Raw genomic sequence first — 19,322 nt, forward strand, 5'->3', positions numbered from 1 at the left:
TTTACAGATAGAGAAACTGGGACCAAGAGACAGAGTCAGACAGGTTCACTCACCTCTTAGCCAATCTTTAGCAATTTTATCATTTCTCCTGATCATCCAAAACCTTTGTGATATCTGGTGGCCAGATAATAGATAAATATTTTCAGAAGAGTTAATCCTTCACAGAATGTTGAGGGGAGCATTCTGGACCCATCAGGCTGAAAAAGTTTTTGCATCTACAGGGTCACCAAAGTGATCAGGGATTCCAGAAATGAAAAGACTCCCCTCAAAACAAAAATGACTTCAGCTCTTTCTGTTTGATTTCAGTTGGTTCAGAAGTTCTCAGGGGCATAGAAGAATATTTTATATTTCTTACCAAGTTCAAAATCAATTTGAAGGAATCACAAATGACCTTTATACTATGAGATGTTTTCCCCCATTTTAGAGATAAGGAAAATGAAGCTCTGAAAGACTGATTGACTTGTTTTTCTTGGGCAACTGGTAGTCACTCTCAGTTCTTCCTCAGTTCTGTGGTTGCAAGGGAAACCACTCTTGGAAGTCTAGGAGGTGCTGACTGGTTCATTGTTTTTAAGAACTCCACTTTAAAAATAGATATTTTTGGAATTTCTATTATTAAAGTTCTGAAGGATGCTGATTGTGGGCAACCAATATTTTCAACATAAGCAATTTTAAATCATGCAACAGAGATTCATTAATATCAACGAAAGAGAGATGTTGTTCGCTGTGGTTCTTAGACTTCTCCATCTAACTCAAAGAAAGATCTAACTCAATATTAGGTCTGCTTGAGTTTCAAGTCTTCATTTTCTACTGAGTTGTTTTGTTTATTCTGGGCTGATTTTTGTTGAAAATGTCAGAGTATATTTGTGTCTGGAAAGAATAATGAAAGGCTACAAGAATTAAATTTGGTGCCAAATGAACATCACCCTCCCCTCCCCTGCTGATAATTTTTGTATCCCAGTCACATTGGATGGTTGGAAGCTTTACATGTACTTATCAGACTCCAGATCTGATTATATTTGATCAGTAAAGAGTAATCACATAATTTCAGAAAGCATTGTGCCAAGAATTCAGATGCCCTGGGGTGCAGATTTATAGCTTTGTTACTTGAAACCTAAATGTTTTAGCTGTGACTTAAAAAGAAACTTGCCAGGAGTTTAATCTTAATATTTAAAAAAATTCTGGCATGTAATTAAACAGAAATATACAGCCAGCTAATGTATACACCTTACTTACTGGTGTTTATTCCTTTTTTTTCAGTGCCCTGGTCATTGAAAAACAGCAGCATAGACAGTGGTGAAGCCGAAGTGGGTCGGCGGGTGACACAAGAAGTCCCACCAGGGGTGTTTTGGAGGTCACAAATTCACATCAGTCAGCCCCAGTTCTTAAAGTTTAACATCTCCCTCGGGAAGGATGCTCTCTTTGGTGTTTACATAAGAAGAGGACTTCCCCCATCTCATGCCCAGGTATGACCATGTTTGATGTAACCAAGCATTTAAAAATATATATATATATGCCACTTCACACCCACCGCAATGCCTATAATTAAAAGATAGACGATAAAAATGTTGGCAAGAATGTGGAGAAATGAGAACCTTTGTACATTGCTGGTGGGAATGTGAAATGGTGCAGCTGTTGTGGAAAAGAGACAGTTTTTCATAAAGTTAAACATAGAATTACCATATGAAGGAGGAATTCCACTTCTGGGTACATACCCAGAGAAAACTGAAGACATCATTCTCTTATAAAAACGCATACATCAATGTTCATCATAGCCTTGTTCACAATAGCCAAACAGTGGAAACAACCCAAACGTCCAACTGGTGAATGGGTAAGCAAAATATGATATAGCCATGCAATGGAATATTATTCAGATGTAGAAAGGGATGGGGTATTACTACATGCTACAACGTGGATGAACTTTAAAAACGCTACGCAAAGTGAAAGAAGCCAGGTAACAAAGGCCACATATTGCATGATTCCATATATATGAATTGTCCAGAACAGACAAATCCATAGAGACAGAAAGGAGGTTAGTGGTTGCCAGAAACTGGGAATTAGGACTGACTGCCACGGGGATTTTGGGGGGTGGTGATAGCAATGCCGTGAAATGAGATAGCTGTGATGGTTTATCCAATATGGTGGATACACTAAAACCACGGTGCTGTAAAATCACAAAAACTACCTTACAGTTATTCATAGTGTCATATGAACCTTTTCTCCAAAAAATAAATGCTAATATCCCGACTTGATGAAAAAAAGCTTTACTAGACCCAGAGGGTAATCACTGGGTACTTTCTGTTCAGATGTTCTGGTAATTGGATTAATTTGTTAAAATATCACTAGGAGACATCTCACTACATATGAAAAGAATGATGTAACATAAACCAAAATTCAGCAGATGTTTCTCTGTGGCTCCCCTGTATTGAGTTCCTTGGGAAGTCCTTGGCACCATGAAAGTGAGATTATTCACAGCATTGGAAATGAAGAGATTGGATTACATTATGGATTTCATTATTTTTCTTCTCATTCTTCCTTTAGTTTGTTCTGGTAGAAGTTCTATTATTATACATACCACCTGGGGTAAATTAACACCTACCTAGTTTGGTTTTCTTTTCCAAAAAGAATTGTATATCCTGTGAAAAAAACAAGTGGGTTTTTCCTGCCTCATTTGCCCTCAAATCCAGGAAGAACATAAGGTACATTAGGAAAAAACTCAAAACATGCATATATCCAGTCAAAGCTGACTTTGAAATGTGTTGGAAAGGCAATTCGTCTAGAAAATTCAATTGGAAGATCTTACGGCTTAAAAAAAAAATAACATTGGCAAATGCAGGGTAGTCAGGTCACCATTTCCTTACCATTGGCCCATTGCAGACATTGCTAATCTATGACAGCACTTTTCCTTACTAAGCCTAGTGCACACAGGCCTCCCATATAACTCTCAAGGCAGCCACTACCAATCGACTGGTATTGGCTCTCAAGGTGAAACTGATTTGCAATCCCATCTTTACAGCCTAAAATCATCAATATAAGGACTAAAAGGACTATTTCTTTTTTGAGCAGGGAGAGCTGTAGGTTTTTATGATCATACACAGCTAGTGCTATAGGGACCAATATGTAATGTGATAATCAATGAGTCCTCCATCCATCCATCCAGAAAAAATATTTACAGGGCTAGTCACTGATTATCGGGAGATAAGTTAACATAGTCCCTGACCAAGCAGAACTCCGGTACGGAAATCATATCTGCTCTTCAAAGAGATTCATTCTCATCAAGACAAGGAGAGGAGTTCAGCTGAAAGGAGTCCCTGGGGCATTTCTGTAGCTTCTGGCCAGGCTGCAGGGTGCTGCTCTGAGAAGTTATGCAAATTGTTAGCTGGTGTCCTTGACCTTCAGGCTCCACTGATTCTCTTGTAGCAAAATGAAGAATTTACAATGTGAAATCTGCTTACCGGCATTATTGAGGTAAGTATGAGCATGCCTCTGGGCATAGCTGAGCACAACTTTCCTCTCAGCCAGTTGGATGCCAGGATCTTTGCTAAGAAAACTTCTCCTTCCCCACATTACTCCAAAGCTTGGCTAGCCCCTTTCCCTTGCATGTTCCAGGAAACCAGAATCATGGAAAAGCCAATGGTCATGGCAAGTCAAGTTGGTAACTCTCTGTAACTGAGTGGTAGTGGACAGCAGGCAGAAGCATACTCTACCCAGCTTCCCTGCCGTTCTGACATTCAAGACTCAAATCCTCAATGACAATGTCTTTTCTTCCTTTGTGGCTACACCGCACTGTCCATCTCCTGCCTAGTCTGTGATTGTTCTAGTGATTGTCCTCTCAGAATAGCTTCACTCCAGAGACAGCCCCATCACACATTTCAAGGGAACAGAAATGAATAGGCATGGGCTGATGTGTGCTGAGGTTTCAGTCCAGCTGCCAGTTTGAAAGTTCAGTGTGTGTTGAGGGGTCAAGTGAGCAAGACACTGTGCCGAGGCTTAGAAATTCACAAGACAGGTACAAATAGGGGCGCTGTTTTCAAAAAGGAAAGAAAGAAAAAGACTCCCTACGTATTCTCACATTCGTTCGCTGTCATCACATGCATTCCTGTCCATTTGATGAGCTACATTTCCTCGAGGAGGCAGTGCTTAGCTCTTTGTGGGGACCGGCGACTGACTCACGTCTCGAACCATTATAGAATTTCTCATTTTTATTGGTATATCCTATCAAGGAACGTAAGTTCTATGGGGATTGGAAGTCTAGCCAAGGTGACTCATTTGAGCTGGAAAAAGAGAAGGAGAAAGAAGTGTGGAGGGGGAGAGTATGAAATTCTACTGTCTGTGCTACATGAAATGGTTGTTTAAATTTTATTGAGTACCATGCCCTGACCAAGAATCTACAAGGTTTAGTAACCTTGTCCAAGGATATTAAATACCTGCTTAAATTTCCCAAGAATCAGAGTCTGTCCCAGTTGACTTTTTGAAACTGGCTTTTTATAGAGATACAAAGACAACATGGCATAGGAGGAAAAGCCCAGAATGCAGAGCCTGCCGCGTATTAACCAGGGGACCTTGAGCACGTCCCTTAACTTCTCTTAGCTTCAGTTTCCTTTTCTATCTCTGTTACCTGCCTCACAACATTTGCTTGTAGTTCACAATAACAACAAAGGCAAGCTGGGAAATCCCTTTGTAAACTAAAGCACAATAGAAAGCTATGATACATGAGTGTTCTATCATTCTTAGAATTTCTGTGTAGCCCTAGCAAATCCTGTATATAGATAGGCAATTATGCAAATATAGGATTTTTAATAAATTAATTTTCTAGTTTCTTCTTCTTTCTAAAGAAAACCACATTTCATTGCAGAAAAATTTTAGAAACAGAGAAACAGAATGAAAAAGTAAAAACACTTCTAATATAAAGCAGTCCCCTTTTGCTAAATGTTTATATATTATTTTTGTTATAGTAAAACATATCCATTGCAGTGATTAAAAAAAAAAAAAAAAGAACCTTAGAATAATGGTAGCTTCAAAGAACAAAGGTTTTTTTGTTGTTGTTGTTTTGTTTTTTTTTTCTTGTTTATGCTACACCATTAATGGCTCTCGAACAGGGGTGATTCTGCCCTGCCCCCACTCCCACCCGGAAAACATTTGACAACGCCTGGAAATAGTTCTGGTTGTCACACTGGGAGGAGGTTGCTACTAATAACTAGTGGATAGAGGCCAAGGTTGCTGCTAAACACCCTGCCTGCAGTGCACAGGGAAGCCCCAACAAATAATTAACACTAACCTCAAATGCTAACAATGCTGAGGCTAAAAAAAAAACCCGGCCAGGCATGGTGGCTCACGCCTGTAATCCCAGCACTTTGGGAAGCCGAGGCAGGCAGATCACGAGGTCAAGAGATCGAGACCATCCTGGCCAAGATGGAGAAATCCCATCTCTACTAAAAATACAAAATTAGCTGGGCGTGGTGGCACATGCCTGTAGTCCCAGCTACTCAGGAGGCTGAGGCAGGAGAATTGCTTGAACCCGGGAGGCAGAATTTGCAGTGAGCCGAGATTGCACCACTGCACTCCAGCCTGGCGCCTGGCACATGGCAACAAAACAAGACTCTGTTAAAAAAAAATAATAATAAAAAAAAAAAACACTTCATATGTCCCTCTTAGGTTAATGAGGACTTTGCTCAATGTCAACCTCATTCAAGGACACAGACCTATGGAGCTTCTACTATAAAAAGGAACAAAGAAAGGAGTAGGTGGAGAATTGTGTGCCAATTCCTACAGAACTCTGCTTAGAAGTCATACATATCAGTTAAGCCCTTCTCATATTAACCAAAGCAGTCACATGGTAACTTTAGTGGAGGAGGAAGTACCATCTGATGGCGTCCCCGGAAGGAGCACCAGAAATATCAATAAAGATCCCTAATGACTTAAACATAAAATGTTATGAGGCCTGTCCTAGTGGCTGGCCTTGGGTACATCCTCAATCCTTTTCTTGAAAATAAACCCTTAAGGATTTTATTTATATTGCCAAATTGTCTTTCTGAAAATTGGTACCAATTACACTCCTACTCACCACCTGCATTGTGGAAACGCCCATTTTATTTACTTGAACACTTGCATAAATGTGATATTATCGTTTCTAAGGCTTTGCCAGTTTTAAAGGTAGGTATGATGTTTTGCTTTAAATGCAGCAGTTTTGACATCATGCATTGCATTTTTAAAGACACAGACAGATTTTTTTTTTAAAGTCAATCTAGGTTATTCTTAACCCACCAACTTGAATTCCTATGGGGTTGGTATGTGTCCAGTGGAAGCCTAATGCAACTTGCCAAATATCTGAAACCCTACAAATTCTGTCAGATTTGCTCAGCCCAGTTCTAGAAAGGTAACAGACTGAAGAAAAATAATAATCTGACCTGGCTTCAGTGCAAGACATCAAAAGAAATCTCAGAGGCTGTTGCTGCAAGTCAGAATCTTGGGTGGTTAAGGCAGTGAGCAAGTTTGCTTGACAGTCCATCACTGATTGCTACTGATATGTCAAGTGAAGTAAAATCTTTTGCGAGAACAAGTCAATAATTGGCAAATTAGGATACGTGATTAACCGGAGACAACAAGATGCAGTTACCGCTTCGGAGCCCTGCCGGGACTTCACCTTCTCCACAATCCTGTTTAGCACATATTTAAAATGCCTATTTCAGCACTCAGAGCAATGGAGCCAGGAGCTCAGTGACTTCCTGAGGCAACTTAAAAGTATATGATGGGGCTCAAAGCTCCAGCAAGTTGATTAAAGAGAGGTGCTAAGGGTTGAATGGCGGTAAGACAGGAGCAGATGCTGGTACCTCCTGATGCTTTAGACTGAGAGGTATCTGTGGGATGGGAAGTAAAATTACCCACACGTTAAACTCATTAGCCAATAGGAGGGAATGGTTTAAGAGACCGCAAATTGCCCCGTGATCATACCAAATAAATGCAAATATGGCAGATTGGGCATATGTGGACCAAGATAAAATGAGCTGAGCAAACATTTCTATTTGTCCTCATCAGTGGAATTCCCCTAATGACATTTTGTAAAAGCAGATTTATAGATGGTGATTAGTGGTATTAGTCTTTGCCAGCTCGGGTTTATTCCTTTGAATTTCAGATCCTTATTTGAAAACGAATGCTCTCTTTCCCTGTCCCCTTCTTTCTTGCCCAAGTAAGCAAACCTGCACGTGATTTCCATTAGACATGGGGCTAACTGTGTTCCTGGGATGCTGGGGTGCCTGGTTGTTCGGAGCACCCCGGCTCTGTCATCTTGCCGCTCTCTCTTTACCCTCTCAGTGTCCATTGACCAGTCAGATAGGCTCCGCTGGGCCTCACCTTTCACATGGAGCTGAAATTGGAGGCAGTGCCAGGGTTTGGCTGTCAGCTTGCATAGCACATCAAATCGTGCTTTGCAGAAGCCCCTTATACGAAGTTTCATTTCATTTTGGAAGAAGCCAGATCTTCACAGGCATATTTTTCAGAACCTTCCTTTCCAAATGAGCTCGAAGTATAGAGAACAATTGTGTGAAACCAAGAGAATCTTGGTTTCTTCTGTATTGGACTGAAAGTGCTTTTGGAAAGGACTTTCTCGAGAGGCCCTTTCTGGTTAGCTGGTGGCATTCTAACAGGAGACCGGAGCTGAAACTGCCATCTGAGTCAGTGGGCAGCCTCCTGGACAGCTACCGAGCAGAGCAAGGAGAAATCTCACGGGATGCTTGAGTCTGCCAAGAGAGCCGGTATGAAGGGTGCATGGGAGGACACCGTGGATGTTTTTCAAGAAGGACAAGGCTTGAGTTCATGGAACTCAGAGAGAAAGACAGCAACAGGGAAAACAGGAGTGAGTTCAGAGGGGCAGCACCAAACCACATATTTAGACTGAGGAGAATCTTGGAGGTGCTGTAATTCAGGAGTTTGCAAATTTTCTAATGAAAGGACCTTTATCTTCAAGTGAAATCTTACATAGAACCCCATATATAAAAAGATGAAACTGACAGTTTTATTAGCATAGAGTTTACGTTCAAATCCACATTAGATATTATACTGTTAATCTCTGTATATGTATGTTTATGTATTAATAAATCACATGTATAGATGTATATCCAGAGAAAGAGAGACTAACCCATGAGAGTGCTCACCTCTAGGAATAGGCAAGAAGAATAGGACTGGGAGTACTTACTTTTATCCATAAAATCATATTAAAGGTACAGCAAATCCCCCACCCCCCATCTCCAACACACACACACACACACACACACACACACACACACACAGACTGGATGTAATTCCACAAATTCTTAACATTTATTCATTTGAGCAGTTGTAATATGAGTATCTTTTATACTTCTCTTAATTTCTGTAATCTCTCTCTCTCTCTCTCTCGCTTGCTCGCTCGCTCGCTCTGTGTGTGTGTGTGTGTGTGTGTGTTTAATAAAAGTGAATCTGTAACAAGGTTGAGTCTATTTTGAGTAAAACAAACATTGAGGAGATATAGATGGTGGCTGTAATTGCAATCACTCTCTCAAAATTCCATTTATTTATATACTTTGTGTTTTTTGCAATTTTGAGAAAAACTGTCATGAATCTATACAAGTATTTGTGAATAGCAACAGTATTTCCTTTAATCACTTCCCTTACAGACTGTAGATACTCTTCAATTAAATTGATCCAGAGGCTTGAAAAAGGAGAGAAAGGTAATAATTGTTTCAAGGTTAAGTCACTTAAAATATAGAACAACTACTCATATCCCTTCCCTTAGGTATAAAAATAGGGGAGTTGCACCCAAGCTTTGAAACTCTCCTTATTTAAAAAAGAAAAAATCCCCATTATGGGACATGTTGCACATTCATTTGGAATTCCACTCCTGGTTTTATATCCTGAATCAAACATGTGCCTCTGCTCTGCCTGGCATTTGGTTGAACAGCCTCCATCAGTGCAATTGCTTGTACGACTTTATCTGAGCAGACACACATCGGCCTGGATTCAAAGAAAGCCTAGTACAGATCTTTAAGCTTCCTGATAAACGATAGTTACCGAAGTTCAATGTAGGCTCAGAGATATTAGGAAAAGCTTTATTCCAAGATCTTCACAAAAATTAATGGCTTCTAAAATGTTCAATGAAGCCCCTCTCAGTAAGGATGCTTTGTAAGGAAGCTAAAGTTGTTCTGAGATGACAATATCCAGCAAACAGACATCCCTCTTCATTTAACAGGAGTGACTAAACCCACTCAGAATAATAGCCAGCACTCTCTGAGGGCTACAGTGTACCAGGGACTGATTGTTCTATGTGCATTATCTTGTTTCATCTTCACAACACCCTATGAGGTGGTTAGCATTCGTGGCACTCCCTTTTACAGATGGAAGAACTGAGACAGAGGTTAGGAGCTCAAAGCTGGTGTGTGGATCTGGCAGCCAGATGCCTTCCCCTTCCTTCTCTCTGGTGCTCATTCATTTCTAGGAGCATCTACAGTACAATGTAAACACAATTGTTTACGGAGCAAAATTACACCTGCTGCCAAAAACAGAAATTTTATCAAGTCAGGGAAAATGGTGGTGGGAATCTTCTTGAATGTGTCAGAGGAAAGTCTTAGTAAATATGAATCTGGCTGAGGTAGTGTGGTTAAACATGGAGGCAGAGAAAATTAACAAAGAAGGTGATAAGATCGGCACATCAAAGAGGGTGGTTATAAAAACGTAAAGAGAGATCCTGGGAAATTTGACGAAGATAACCCATATACTTACAGAACTGTTCTTTTTGATTCTGTTGCACCTGTCAGACTAAGTGATGCCATGCCATCCTGTGTATTTCATCGATTCTAAAATGCATATAATGCTCCTCTTTTGACATTTCTGAAAACAGCACGTGTTTTGCAATCGATGAAGCTGAGATAGAACGAAATGTTGCGTGTCATGTTTTTGTGTATGTATGAAAATTCAGTGTTCATTCTCTCAACTAGAGCATAGTTGCAAATATAACCTAAATTTCCTTAAATATGAGGTAAAATAAACTTTTTGACAGGTTTCCTTTGCCAAGATAAAATTCTAATCAAATATTTTTCCATTTGTTAAGTGTATTCCTTTTAAGTGGCCTCTTAAGAAATTCCAGTGATCCTCAGATAACTAGATCCTACCACATAAATCAAGTCAGTGTGGGGTGGAATTTTAATTTTTAAAATACATAAATACATATTTAGAAAATGAAGTTTAGGCCAGCTGTGGTGTCTCATGCCTATAATCCTGGCACTTTGGGAAGTCAAGGCAGAAGGATCACTCGAGCCCAGGAATTCAAGACCAGCCTGGACAGCAAAGTGACACTTCATCTCTACCAAAAAAAAAATTAATTATCCAGATATGGTGGTATTTGCCTGTAGTCCCAGCTACTTGGGTGGCTGAGATGGGAGGATTGCTTGAGCCTGGGAGGTCAAGGCTGCAGTGAGCCCTGATTGTGCCACTGTCCTCCAGCCTGGGCAAAAGAGTGAGATCCTGTCTCAAAAAAAAAAAAAAAGAAAAGAAAAGAAAAGAAAACACTGTGGAACACTTATGCTCCTGTTCCAGACAGGAACAGCAGGAGAGCCTGGGCAGGAGTGTAGACCAGCCCAAAGTAGCTGCCTTTGAACTCCAACCTCCAATGCTTCCAAGCTGTGTGAGCTTGGGCAAGTCATTCAGCCTCTCTGTGCCTCAGTTACCTCATCTATAAACTGGAGATGATAATATGGCCTCAGAGCAATATTGTGAGATGTAAATAAAGTAATGTTTATAAAGCACTTAGATTCATGCTGGCACATAGAAATGGTGTAAGCTATTATCATTATGATTTCAAAGCATTCATGACACAAACCCCCAAACAAACAAAACAGATTTCTGTTTTTTTTGAGATAAGTTTTATTTGTGTTTTTCTCATTATAAAGTAAGACATGGTGATGATAGGAAAAACAGAAAACATTAACATTTTTGAGTATATTTTCTAGACAGTTTTCTGTTCACATATAGTGATCATTTTTATAAACACAGGATCATACCACACACACTATTTTTACCCTGAGTTTTTGCTTAATAATAGATAGAGAACATCTTTCCAAGTCTGAATATTTTTCCATAAACTCATTTTAAATGCCTCAAAATACTCCATTGTCTTAAATAAAATTTTGTTCAAGCAATCCCCCTTCTTCAATATGATAAATCATCCTACAGTGAACATTCTTTCAGGTCTATGTTCTGATATTTTTTAATAATTTCCTTGTGATGAATTCTTGGAGTGGAATTGCCAGCTCAGAGGATTTATAATACATCAAGGTGTTATAACAACAATAATAACCATGAGAGCAGCTCACATTAATTGAGTGCTTACCACGAGCTGAGCTGAACTCGCGGTGTCCCTCAAGGGTGGGGACTTTTATTATTCCCACCTTGGGGATGAGAGCGCGGAACTCAGAGAGCTGGAGATTTGCACGGAGTTACACTGCAGCCTGGTGAAATGTGCAGCTCCTGCTTTGAGAGAAGCTGCACCGTGCTGGTGCTTCTGTTCCTCGTTAGTGCTTGGGAAGTCATTTTGTGACTGGACACATCCCAAGTTTGCTCCCTCTTCTTGGTGATATGTTTGATATATTTTCACAGCCAGCCCACACTGGGCCTTCCTATTGATCTTGGGAGGGCAAGGAGCCAAATGTGACATTTTTGATAAACCATTGGCTGAAGACAATTAGATGGGAATGTGCAGTAAATAAGAAATCACATCAGCAAGGCACTGAGAGGTAAAACAGTCATTTTTCTGGCCCCATGGTGCAGCCTTTGTGTGCCTTGGAATAGTCTTGAAATGCTCGTCAATTTCACTGACCTTGACCCCAAGGCTCTGTGAGGTCAACATTATGGCTCACTTGGTCTTCAGAGCAATACCTTCTATCCTTCTCTTGGGTTGGATCAAAAGGCAGCATGATGAGGGCATGACCTTGTGAGAAGATGAAATATAAAATCAATCCATTCATGCAGTCAACAAACACTCATTGAATGCCTGTACTGGGGACACAGCGATTAAAAGCATCGGCTCTGCATTTAAGGAGATGGGGACCTGACAAGTTAACAAATGATGGCAACATCAAGTAGGGAGGGTCATGAGATGCCGTACAGGGTGGAGGATAAGAGCTGACACTCTACAGTCATCCTGGTCTGGGTTTGAATCTTATCTCTGCTATGAAGTGTTTCTGGATGAGTCTCTCTAGATTTGGTTTCAACATCCAGAAAATGAGGACTATACCTCATCGGGCTATTATAAGAATAAATGAGATAATGCCTAGCAAATAGTAAGCACCCCATGGAAATCAATCAATCAATCTAACTGGTCTACAACCCTTCTAGCTCTCTCTCAGGTAGCCTAGCAACAAGGCGGCTCTCCAGGGAGAACAGCAAGGACACTGGCTGATACCAATACCAATATGCAAACTGCGGTTCAGCTAGTCATCCAGACTCTAGTATAGACTGTAAAGCTCAGAGTCTCCCTACTCAGTCAAGTGATTCCTGTCTCCTCCCCATTCCTCTATAAATATGAGAGGTGGCAGAGGTTTGGGGTGCCTCTCCGGGGCACAGTGCCCACTGTATCTAGCTGTGTGCAGGCCAAGCACAGCTCTTCACAGGATGGGAGAGGTGGAATAACATGCACCCTGCTAGCACTATGCTCTTATATGTTTCTTGGAGCCACTACCATATGTCATTTACAGGATCTGTTCCTGTCCCTCACATAACATGGCCCACAAATATCAGCTATTGTTATTACTAGGGGATTGGATGTAGCAGACTTGGGAAAATAAAAGTTGACCACCACTTTTAACCTGTGAGGGATTTTAGGGCAGCCTCCTGGAGGAGAGGCTCCCCAAGGTGAATATTTGAGGGTGAATTAAGCAGGTAAAGAGAAAGACAAGAGAGGGCCTTTCTAAGCAGAAAGACATCCCTTGTTGTGTGGGCTGTATTGAAGCTTCGTGTAACAATTGACTTCTTTTTAGAAACTCTGCTTTGCTTTAGTCATTCTTCACTAGTAGGAACATAGCTTTTCCTTTTGGAACTGGCTTCGACAAGCAAGAGTGACCTAGGGGGACAGCCCCTCTGGAGGTTTAATGGCTATGCCCCTGTGTTGAGTTGTTGCATATTTGCAGCTGTGTACACAACTGCAGCCAGGAACACACGTTAAATAAAAGGAAAAAGTGGGCAAATGCCCTAAAACTATGGGAAACCCTTCTCACTAGGAATGCACACTCATGTGCCTCGGGAAAATCTTGCTGAAAATAAGAGATCAAGACTTATGGTTTCCAACTGTTTCCCCTGATGTCAGAAATTTCATGTGAGAAGGGTTAACATTCCCTGAAGGAGACCCTGTGTTCAGGCGGATGCACCATTCCGCCAGAGGCAGGCCATCACGTTTCATTCAGCCAACATTTACTGAGCACCTATATGCCACGTGTCAAGGTGCTGCAGCCATGGACAAGGCGGAGGTGGGCACGCCCTCGTGTGATTAGTAGACACCAGCACCAATGCCTCTCCCAGAATTTCCAGGGAATTCGCTCACCTATCAGGAAATGTGTTGTCCCTGCCTTTGCTTGACCCAGCCTCATTAATGGTTCTGTCAGGAATTCCATTCTGAAACAGTTCTGAGAAGAAAGGCTGCTGGAATGTGCCACATATTCGTAGTGATCATACTCCCTTATCCTTCCATTGTGACACTTTATCCTTTTCTATTCACTTTTCATTTCCCCTACATCACCCCCCTCCCATATCTGAGACATTCAGAATATACTCCTTTGGAACTTGAAAACCACCATTTCAGGCTTGATGTATGGAGGGACGAAATTTGGCAGAACCCGTAATCTGCTTATCTTCAACCAGCAAATCGCCAAAGCCCCTGCCAACCCCAGAGGGCCCTCATAGGAATCGGGCTCAGTAAACACACCGGGCAAGATGCTTTCTTATTATGACAAAAAAAAAAAGGCTCTGGTCTCATCTTTTCAGCCTCTGAAACCATCCACTGGCCCCCCATCAAGCAAAGGGAAAATCTGCAGTTGTTCTAGATGTCAGCTCCAGAAGGGCAGCAGCTATTTTATTTCCTGCAGTGTCTCCATCACTCATAGCTGTGGCTATCCACATGGACCAGGCACCCATCTAGGCATGGGGGATACTGTGTTGAGTGAAACACACTAGTCTCCCACTCTTAAGTGTTGGAGAAAGTTCATATTCCAAAAGGAGGAAGATAAATTATAAATTAGTAAGTTAGTAGCAAGTTTTTTTCAAAGAATGATGAGTTTTTGCTGAGGATGGAAACAAGAAGAAGTAGTAGAAGTTTTTAAAAAAAAATAGTTTCAACTTTCATTTTACACTTGGTGGTACACGAGCAAGTTTGTTACCTGGGTATGTCGTGTGATGCTAAGGTTTGGGATACAAGTGATCCCATCATGCAAGTAGTGATCATAGCATCCAATGCTTACTCAACAGTGAAAATCCCAATAGTTTTTCAACCTTTGCCCCTTCCCTCTCTGCCCTCTCTAGGAGTCCCCAGTGTCCTTTGTTGCCATCTTTATGTCCATGAGTACCCAATGCTTAGGTCCCACTTATAAGTGAGAACGTATGGTGTTTGGTTTTCTGTTCCTATGTTTATTTGCTTAGAAAAATGGCCTCCAGCTACATCCATGTTGCTGAAAAAAAATGATTTCATTTTTTATGGCTGCATAGTATTCTATGGTATACATGTACCACATTTTCTTTATCCAGTTCACCATTGGTGGGCACCTAGGATTCTGCCTTTGCTATGGTGAATAGTGCTGCAATGAACTATGAGTGCATGTGTCTTTTTGGTAGAAGGATTTGTTTTCTTTTGGGTATATACCCAGTAATAGGATTACTGCATTGAATGGTAGTTTCCTTTTAAGTTAAACTTGAGAAATTTCCAAACTGTTTTCCACAGTGGCTGAATTAATTCACATTCCCATCAACAGTGTATAAGTGTTTCCTTTTCTTCACAGCCACACCAGCATGTTGTTTTTTGACTTTTTAATGATTGCCATTCTGAATTGTGTGAGATGGTATTTCACTGTGGTTTTTTATTTGCATTTTGATACAGGTATTTCACAATAGGTGGTCGGGGAAGCCCATTCTGGGGTCGTGATATTTAGGCAAAGGCGGGATTAACAAGAAGCAGGCAGCTGGGAGAATACCAGGAGAAAGAATAGGCCAGCAGAGGGAATGACTGGTGCAAAGGCCCTGAGGGGGCCAGCTCCCAAAGTCACTTACAGGCCAGCGCTTACAGTCAACACCCAGCAAAGCCATCCAGACCTTTCCAGGTACCCTTTTTTGTCTGCCCCAGTGGGATGTCTCCCTGTCCTCAGGCCAGCCTGGTCTGCCAAGGTCTGACCCTAGCACTGCTAAGCTCTTCCTTCCTCCTTCTTATGCACTCAGTGGCATCATGAGGGAACTTACAAACGAGGCCAGCCACCAGCTCTGCTGGCAGCTACAACTAAGCTCTTGGAAAAGATGAATCTGTCCCCATAATTGTTAAGATTCGTGCAAATCCAACTTCAAATCCTTGCTTGGCCACCAACCAACCTCAATGGCACTGGATCCATTCCTTAACTTCTCTAGAAACCACTGTTCTCTCCTGAGATGAGATTACGGTTTGGGGGAGGATGAAAGGAGATAACACACATCAGCATTTGCTATTATGCCTGGCATGTAGCAAGTGCCAGGCAAAAATAGGCTTTTATTTTTGATGATTACTTTTGCTGCTGCTGCAAGAGGACATGTAATGAAAGAATCAAGAATTCCACCCTTGTAGATGAATTCTCCCCAGCTGCTGATTTCAGGGAACCCTGTTTGGCTCCTCTCTAGCTTCCATCTGCTTGATTCTTGCCTGTGGAGTCTGGCGTGACGAGTTGCTACAGTCTGGAAATGCAGATGCTGTTTCCTGTCCGGAAGCTCAGGGGCTCATTCTCATAGTGGCCCAAGCAGTGGTGCCTGCAGCTGGGCCAATTGCATTTAGTGAAGTGACTCAGATACTGTAAGCAGGAACTGAGCAGGGAGTCCTGAAAAAGACAGGCAAGGCCACACTCAGGGAAGCCAGCCCCCACTGGAGCACGGCTGTCATTCCTCCCCCTTCCCTGAGCACTCAGCCCCTTTGAAGGAGAGCAAAGAAATGGTGCTGAGCTTTAATGAGGAATCAGCCAGGCGCACTTTGCCACAGGCCTGGCTGGAGGCAGAAAGGGATGAACAGACCCCCATGAGCAAGCGACCCACCGCAGCTCAGTTGTTCCCGCCGTCGCCGGATACGACCAGAGACCCTGTGGTCATGTGGCTTCAAGCAGCCCTAGCTCACACGTGCTGTTCCCCTGCAGTCCCACCAACTGCTGAGCGTGCCCTGCCATCTGAGGTACAATCAACATCAGACATCATCAGGAGGCCGGCAATGCTGCCAGTGCATCGAGGGGAGTGGCAGGCTTCCCCGGGAAATGTCAGCATTTATTGCTTTTCCCCTTCGCGTCGACCCTCAGCAAGAAAACATTCCAAATAGCAATGAAGTCATCCCCTCCTTTTGGGGGGTCCTGGACCCAGTAATAACATCCTCTCGAAGGGCGATGAATCTGTCTTTAACCTTGCCCTTTCTGGCAGATGTGTATCAGTGTGGTTTCTAGAAGCATCTCTGGGCTGCCCACTCCCTGCCTGTGGCTGCTTTCCCTTCTGGGAAAGTAACAGCCCCCACTCCACGGTCCAGGCTCTGCTCCTCTCCTCCTGCTCCTTTGGAAGCCCACTAAGTTATCTTAATTACCATTCCTCCTCGGTCTCTGCCAAGAAGTGGGGAGATTTATAATTGGATCAGTCAAATATTTGCTGTGGTTTATTTCTTTGCCTCTCGAGCTCTCGTAAAAGTTGCATTTTCATGCCACTTTGGGGTATGACTGATGACTCAAAGGCACAGCCCTCACATTGCATGCCAACGTGGGTGATTTTTCAGAGGCCAGGGGAAAGGAGAGAACTGGGTGGGGAGAGGTGGTGTTTACTTTGGGTTATTGTGCTATCGCCCTCTGGGTGGCTGCAAGAGACACAAGCGGCTTCGGGAGACAAACTTCCTCCCGCAGCCAGCCCGTGCACGTATCCTTCTACTGGGATTTGGTCATTTGCCTTCTAAACCCCTTCCAGAGCTTCTGCAGATCTATTGGGTAGGACGTGCTACAGAGTAACATCTTTAGTCAGTGAGGCACAGTTTGATCCCCCAAGCATCCCCATGTCCCGGATTGATCACAGTGAGGTCCTAGAAGAGAGAAGGCAAATGTCTCCAATAGTAAGCCTGAGTCATCAATTCCCAGTGTTGGGGCATGAAAAGGAAACTCTGGCCAGGGTCTGAGCTTTTGGAAAATGCCCTCTTTCTAGTCTCAGCCAGGCTGCCAAGTAAGCTGGCCATGCTGTCGCCTAGGAATCCTAGAGAGCAGAGGCTCCCCTACACCAGATAACCTCCTTGCAAACCAGCTTCTCGCTGGCCCCCAGTCTCCCTGTCCTGGAAGGCAGTCTCCACGGCTGGCTAAGTTTATTTTCCCTGCGTTTCTTGCCTCCAGCCCTTGCCCAAGTTATAGCAGCAGTGAGTGATGCTGTGTGATGCTGCCTGACATGTGTTAATCTATGTCACTGTATACTCCACTCTAGAGCACTTTTGAGATGGAAAGGAGGGACAAGAAGTATAAACTGGGACACTCCTGGGCAATTGTGATAAACAAACACCCTACACATAGTAGCGTGGAATCTGGCCAACAGAAGACGCCACCATCTTTTCCTGGGTGATCCTGTCCTGTTGTCCTATAAGAAATGATCTTGACCAAACGCGGTGGCCCATTCCTGTAGTCCCAGCACTTTGGGAGGCCGAGGCCAGCGGACCATGAGGTCAGGAATTCAAGACCAGCCTGACCAACATGGTGAAATCCCATCTCTATTAAAGATACAAAAAGTTAGCTGGGCATGGTGGGGCGCACCTGTAATCACAGCTACTCAAGCAGGCTGAGACAGGAGAATCGCTGGAACACCCGGGAGGCGGAGCTTGCAGTGAGCCGAGATCGCGCCACTGTACTCCAACCTGGGTGACAGGGCGAGACTCCATCTCAAAAAAAAAAAAAAAAAATGATCTTGAGGAGTGGAGTGGTCTGGAAAGGAAGAGGGGCATAAGGTCATCTGTGAAGGGTATGCCAAAGTGACTGTTGAATAAGCCTCAACAGTTCAGTGGCTTAATTTAACCCATGTTTACTGCTTGTTCCTGTCATAATTTCAGGCTCTTCTTCAAGTGCTAATTCCAGGATCCAGGGCACTCCTATCTGGTGGCTCCAAGATGGGAAGGGAGGGGAACCATGTGAGAGGCTGCATAGGGCATCTGAAGGCAGGGTCTAGAAGTGGGGCAGCTTCCATGGCATGCGTTCCATGGGCCAGCACGCTACAAGGGGGCTGGAAAGGAGTGGGATCCTGATAGGGACAATGTCTAGCAGTTTCTACCACAGAGACCACTGAGGAACAGTGTCAAGGGCAAGAGAATGGGAGGAAAGATTAGAGAAGAAACAGAGAGAGTGCAAAGGAAGAAAGCATACATAGCATGTCATCCCATTGAGAACTGGGAAGGTGAATCCTAGAAGCCTTATAAAGGTAACTAAATCCTGATGTTATATATGAATTCACAAATGCATTGGACCACAGCGCCCCATCATATGAATGTTCTGCACTGGGTGGGTACATGATTACAACCTTGCTGACTATAACTTTTCCCCTTTCTTTCCCATCCAAGGAAGCACATTAGAAGGCAAGAGTGAAACGATCATTGTTAGAGACAAAACCTTCAATCCATTCCAATTTAGATTTCTTTCAATGGAATTCATTTACAAATTCAATCTTCTATTAACTTGATATTTAACTAGTATTTATTGACTAGACCGTGCTCCAAGTGAATTTGATACAGCAGTAAATTACAGTAGTGATAGCTAGAATTTTTAAGACATGTTTACCATATACAAAACACATACTATTCTAAGCAATTTACATATGCTGACTCATTCAATCCTCATAGCACCGTTTAGATAGAGATACCATTATTCCCCCATTTTGAAGATAGGGAGACTAAGGCATGGAGAATTGAAATTACGTATGCAAGTGTCACAGCAAGTAAGTGGCAGAGCCAGGATTCTAACGTGGGCAGTAGTTCTGGAGTCCTCACTCTTCACCACTCTACTGTGCAGATGAAGTCCCTGTCTTCCTGGAGTTTATGTTCTTCTGAGTAGATAGACAACACACATAAAAACACATTACATCATGTT

At 42.7% G+C, this 19,322-nt stretch overlaps 1 protein-coding gene across 11 annotated transcripts in view; it reads left to right on the plus strand.

The window, feature by feature from the left end:
- Positions 1 to 19,322, plus strand: part of TENM2 (teneurin transmembrane protein 2) — a 1,289,478-nt gene that overhangs the window by 1,086,278 nt on the left and 183,878 nt on the right. For all 11 annotated transcript variants that reach the window (XM_037740622.1, XM_037740620.1, XM_037740624.1 and 8 more), the window contains one exon: positions 1,258 to 1,463. In XM_037740622.1, coding sequence (XP_037596550.1) covers positions 1,258 to 1,463 — 206 coding nt within the window. The remainder of the gene's footprint in view (positions 1 to 1,257; positions 1,464 to 19,322) is intronic.

This window comes from Cebus imitator, unplaced genomic scaffold, assembly GCF_001604975.1.
Source record: "Cebus imitator isolate Cc_AM_T3 unplaced genomic scaffold, Cebus_imitator-1.0 Scaffold86, whole genome shotgun sequence".
In the NCBI taxonomy this organism is placed as follows: domain Eukaryota; kingdom Metazoa; phylum Chordata; class Mammalia; order Primates; family Cebidae; genus Cebus; species Cebus imitator.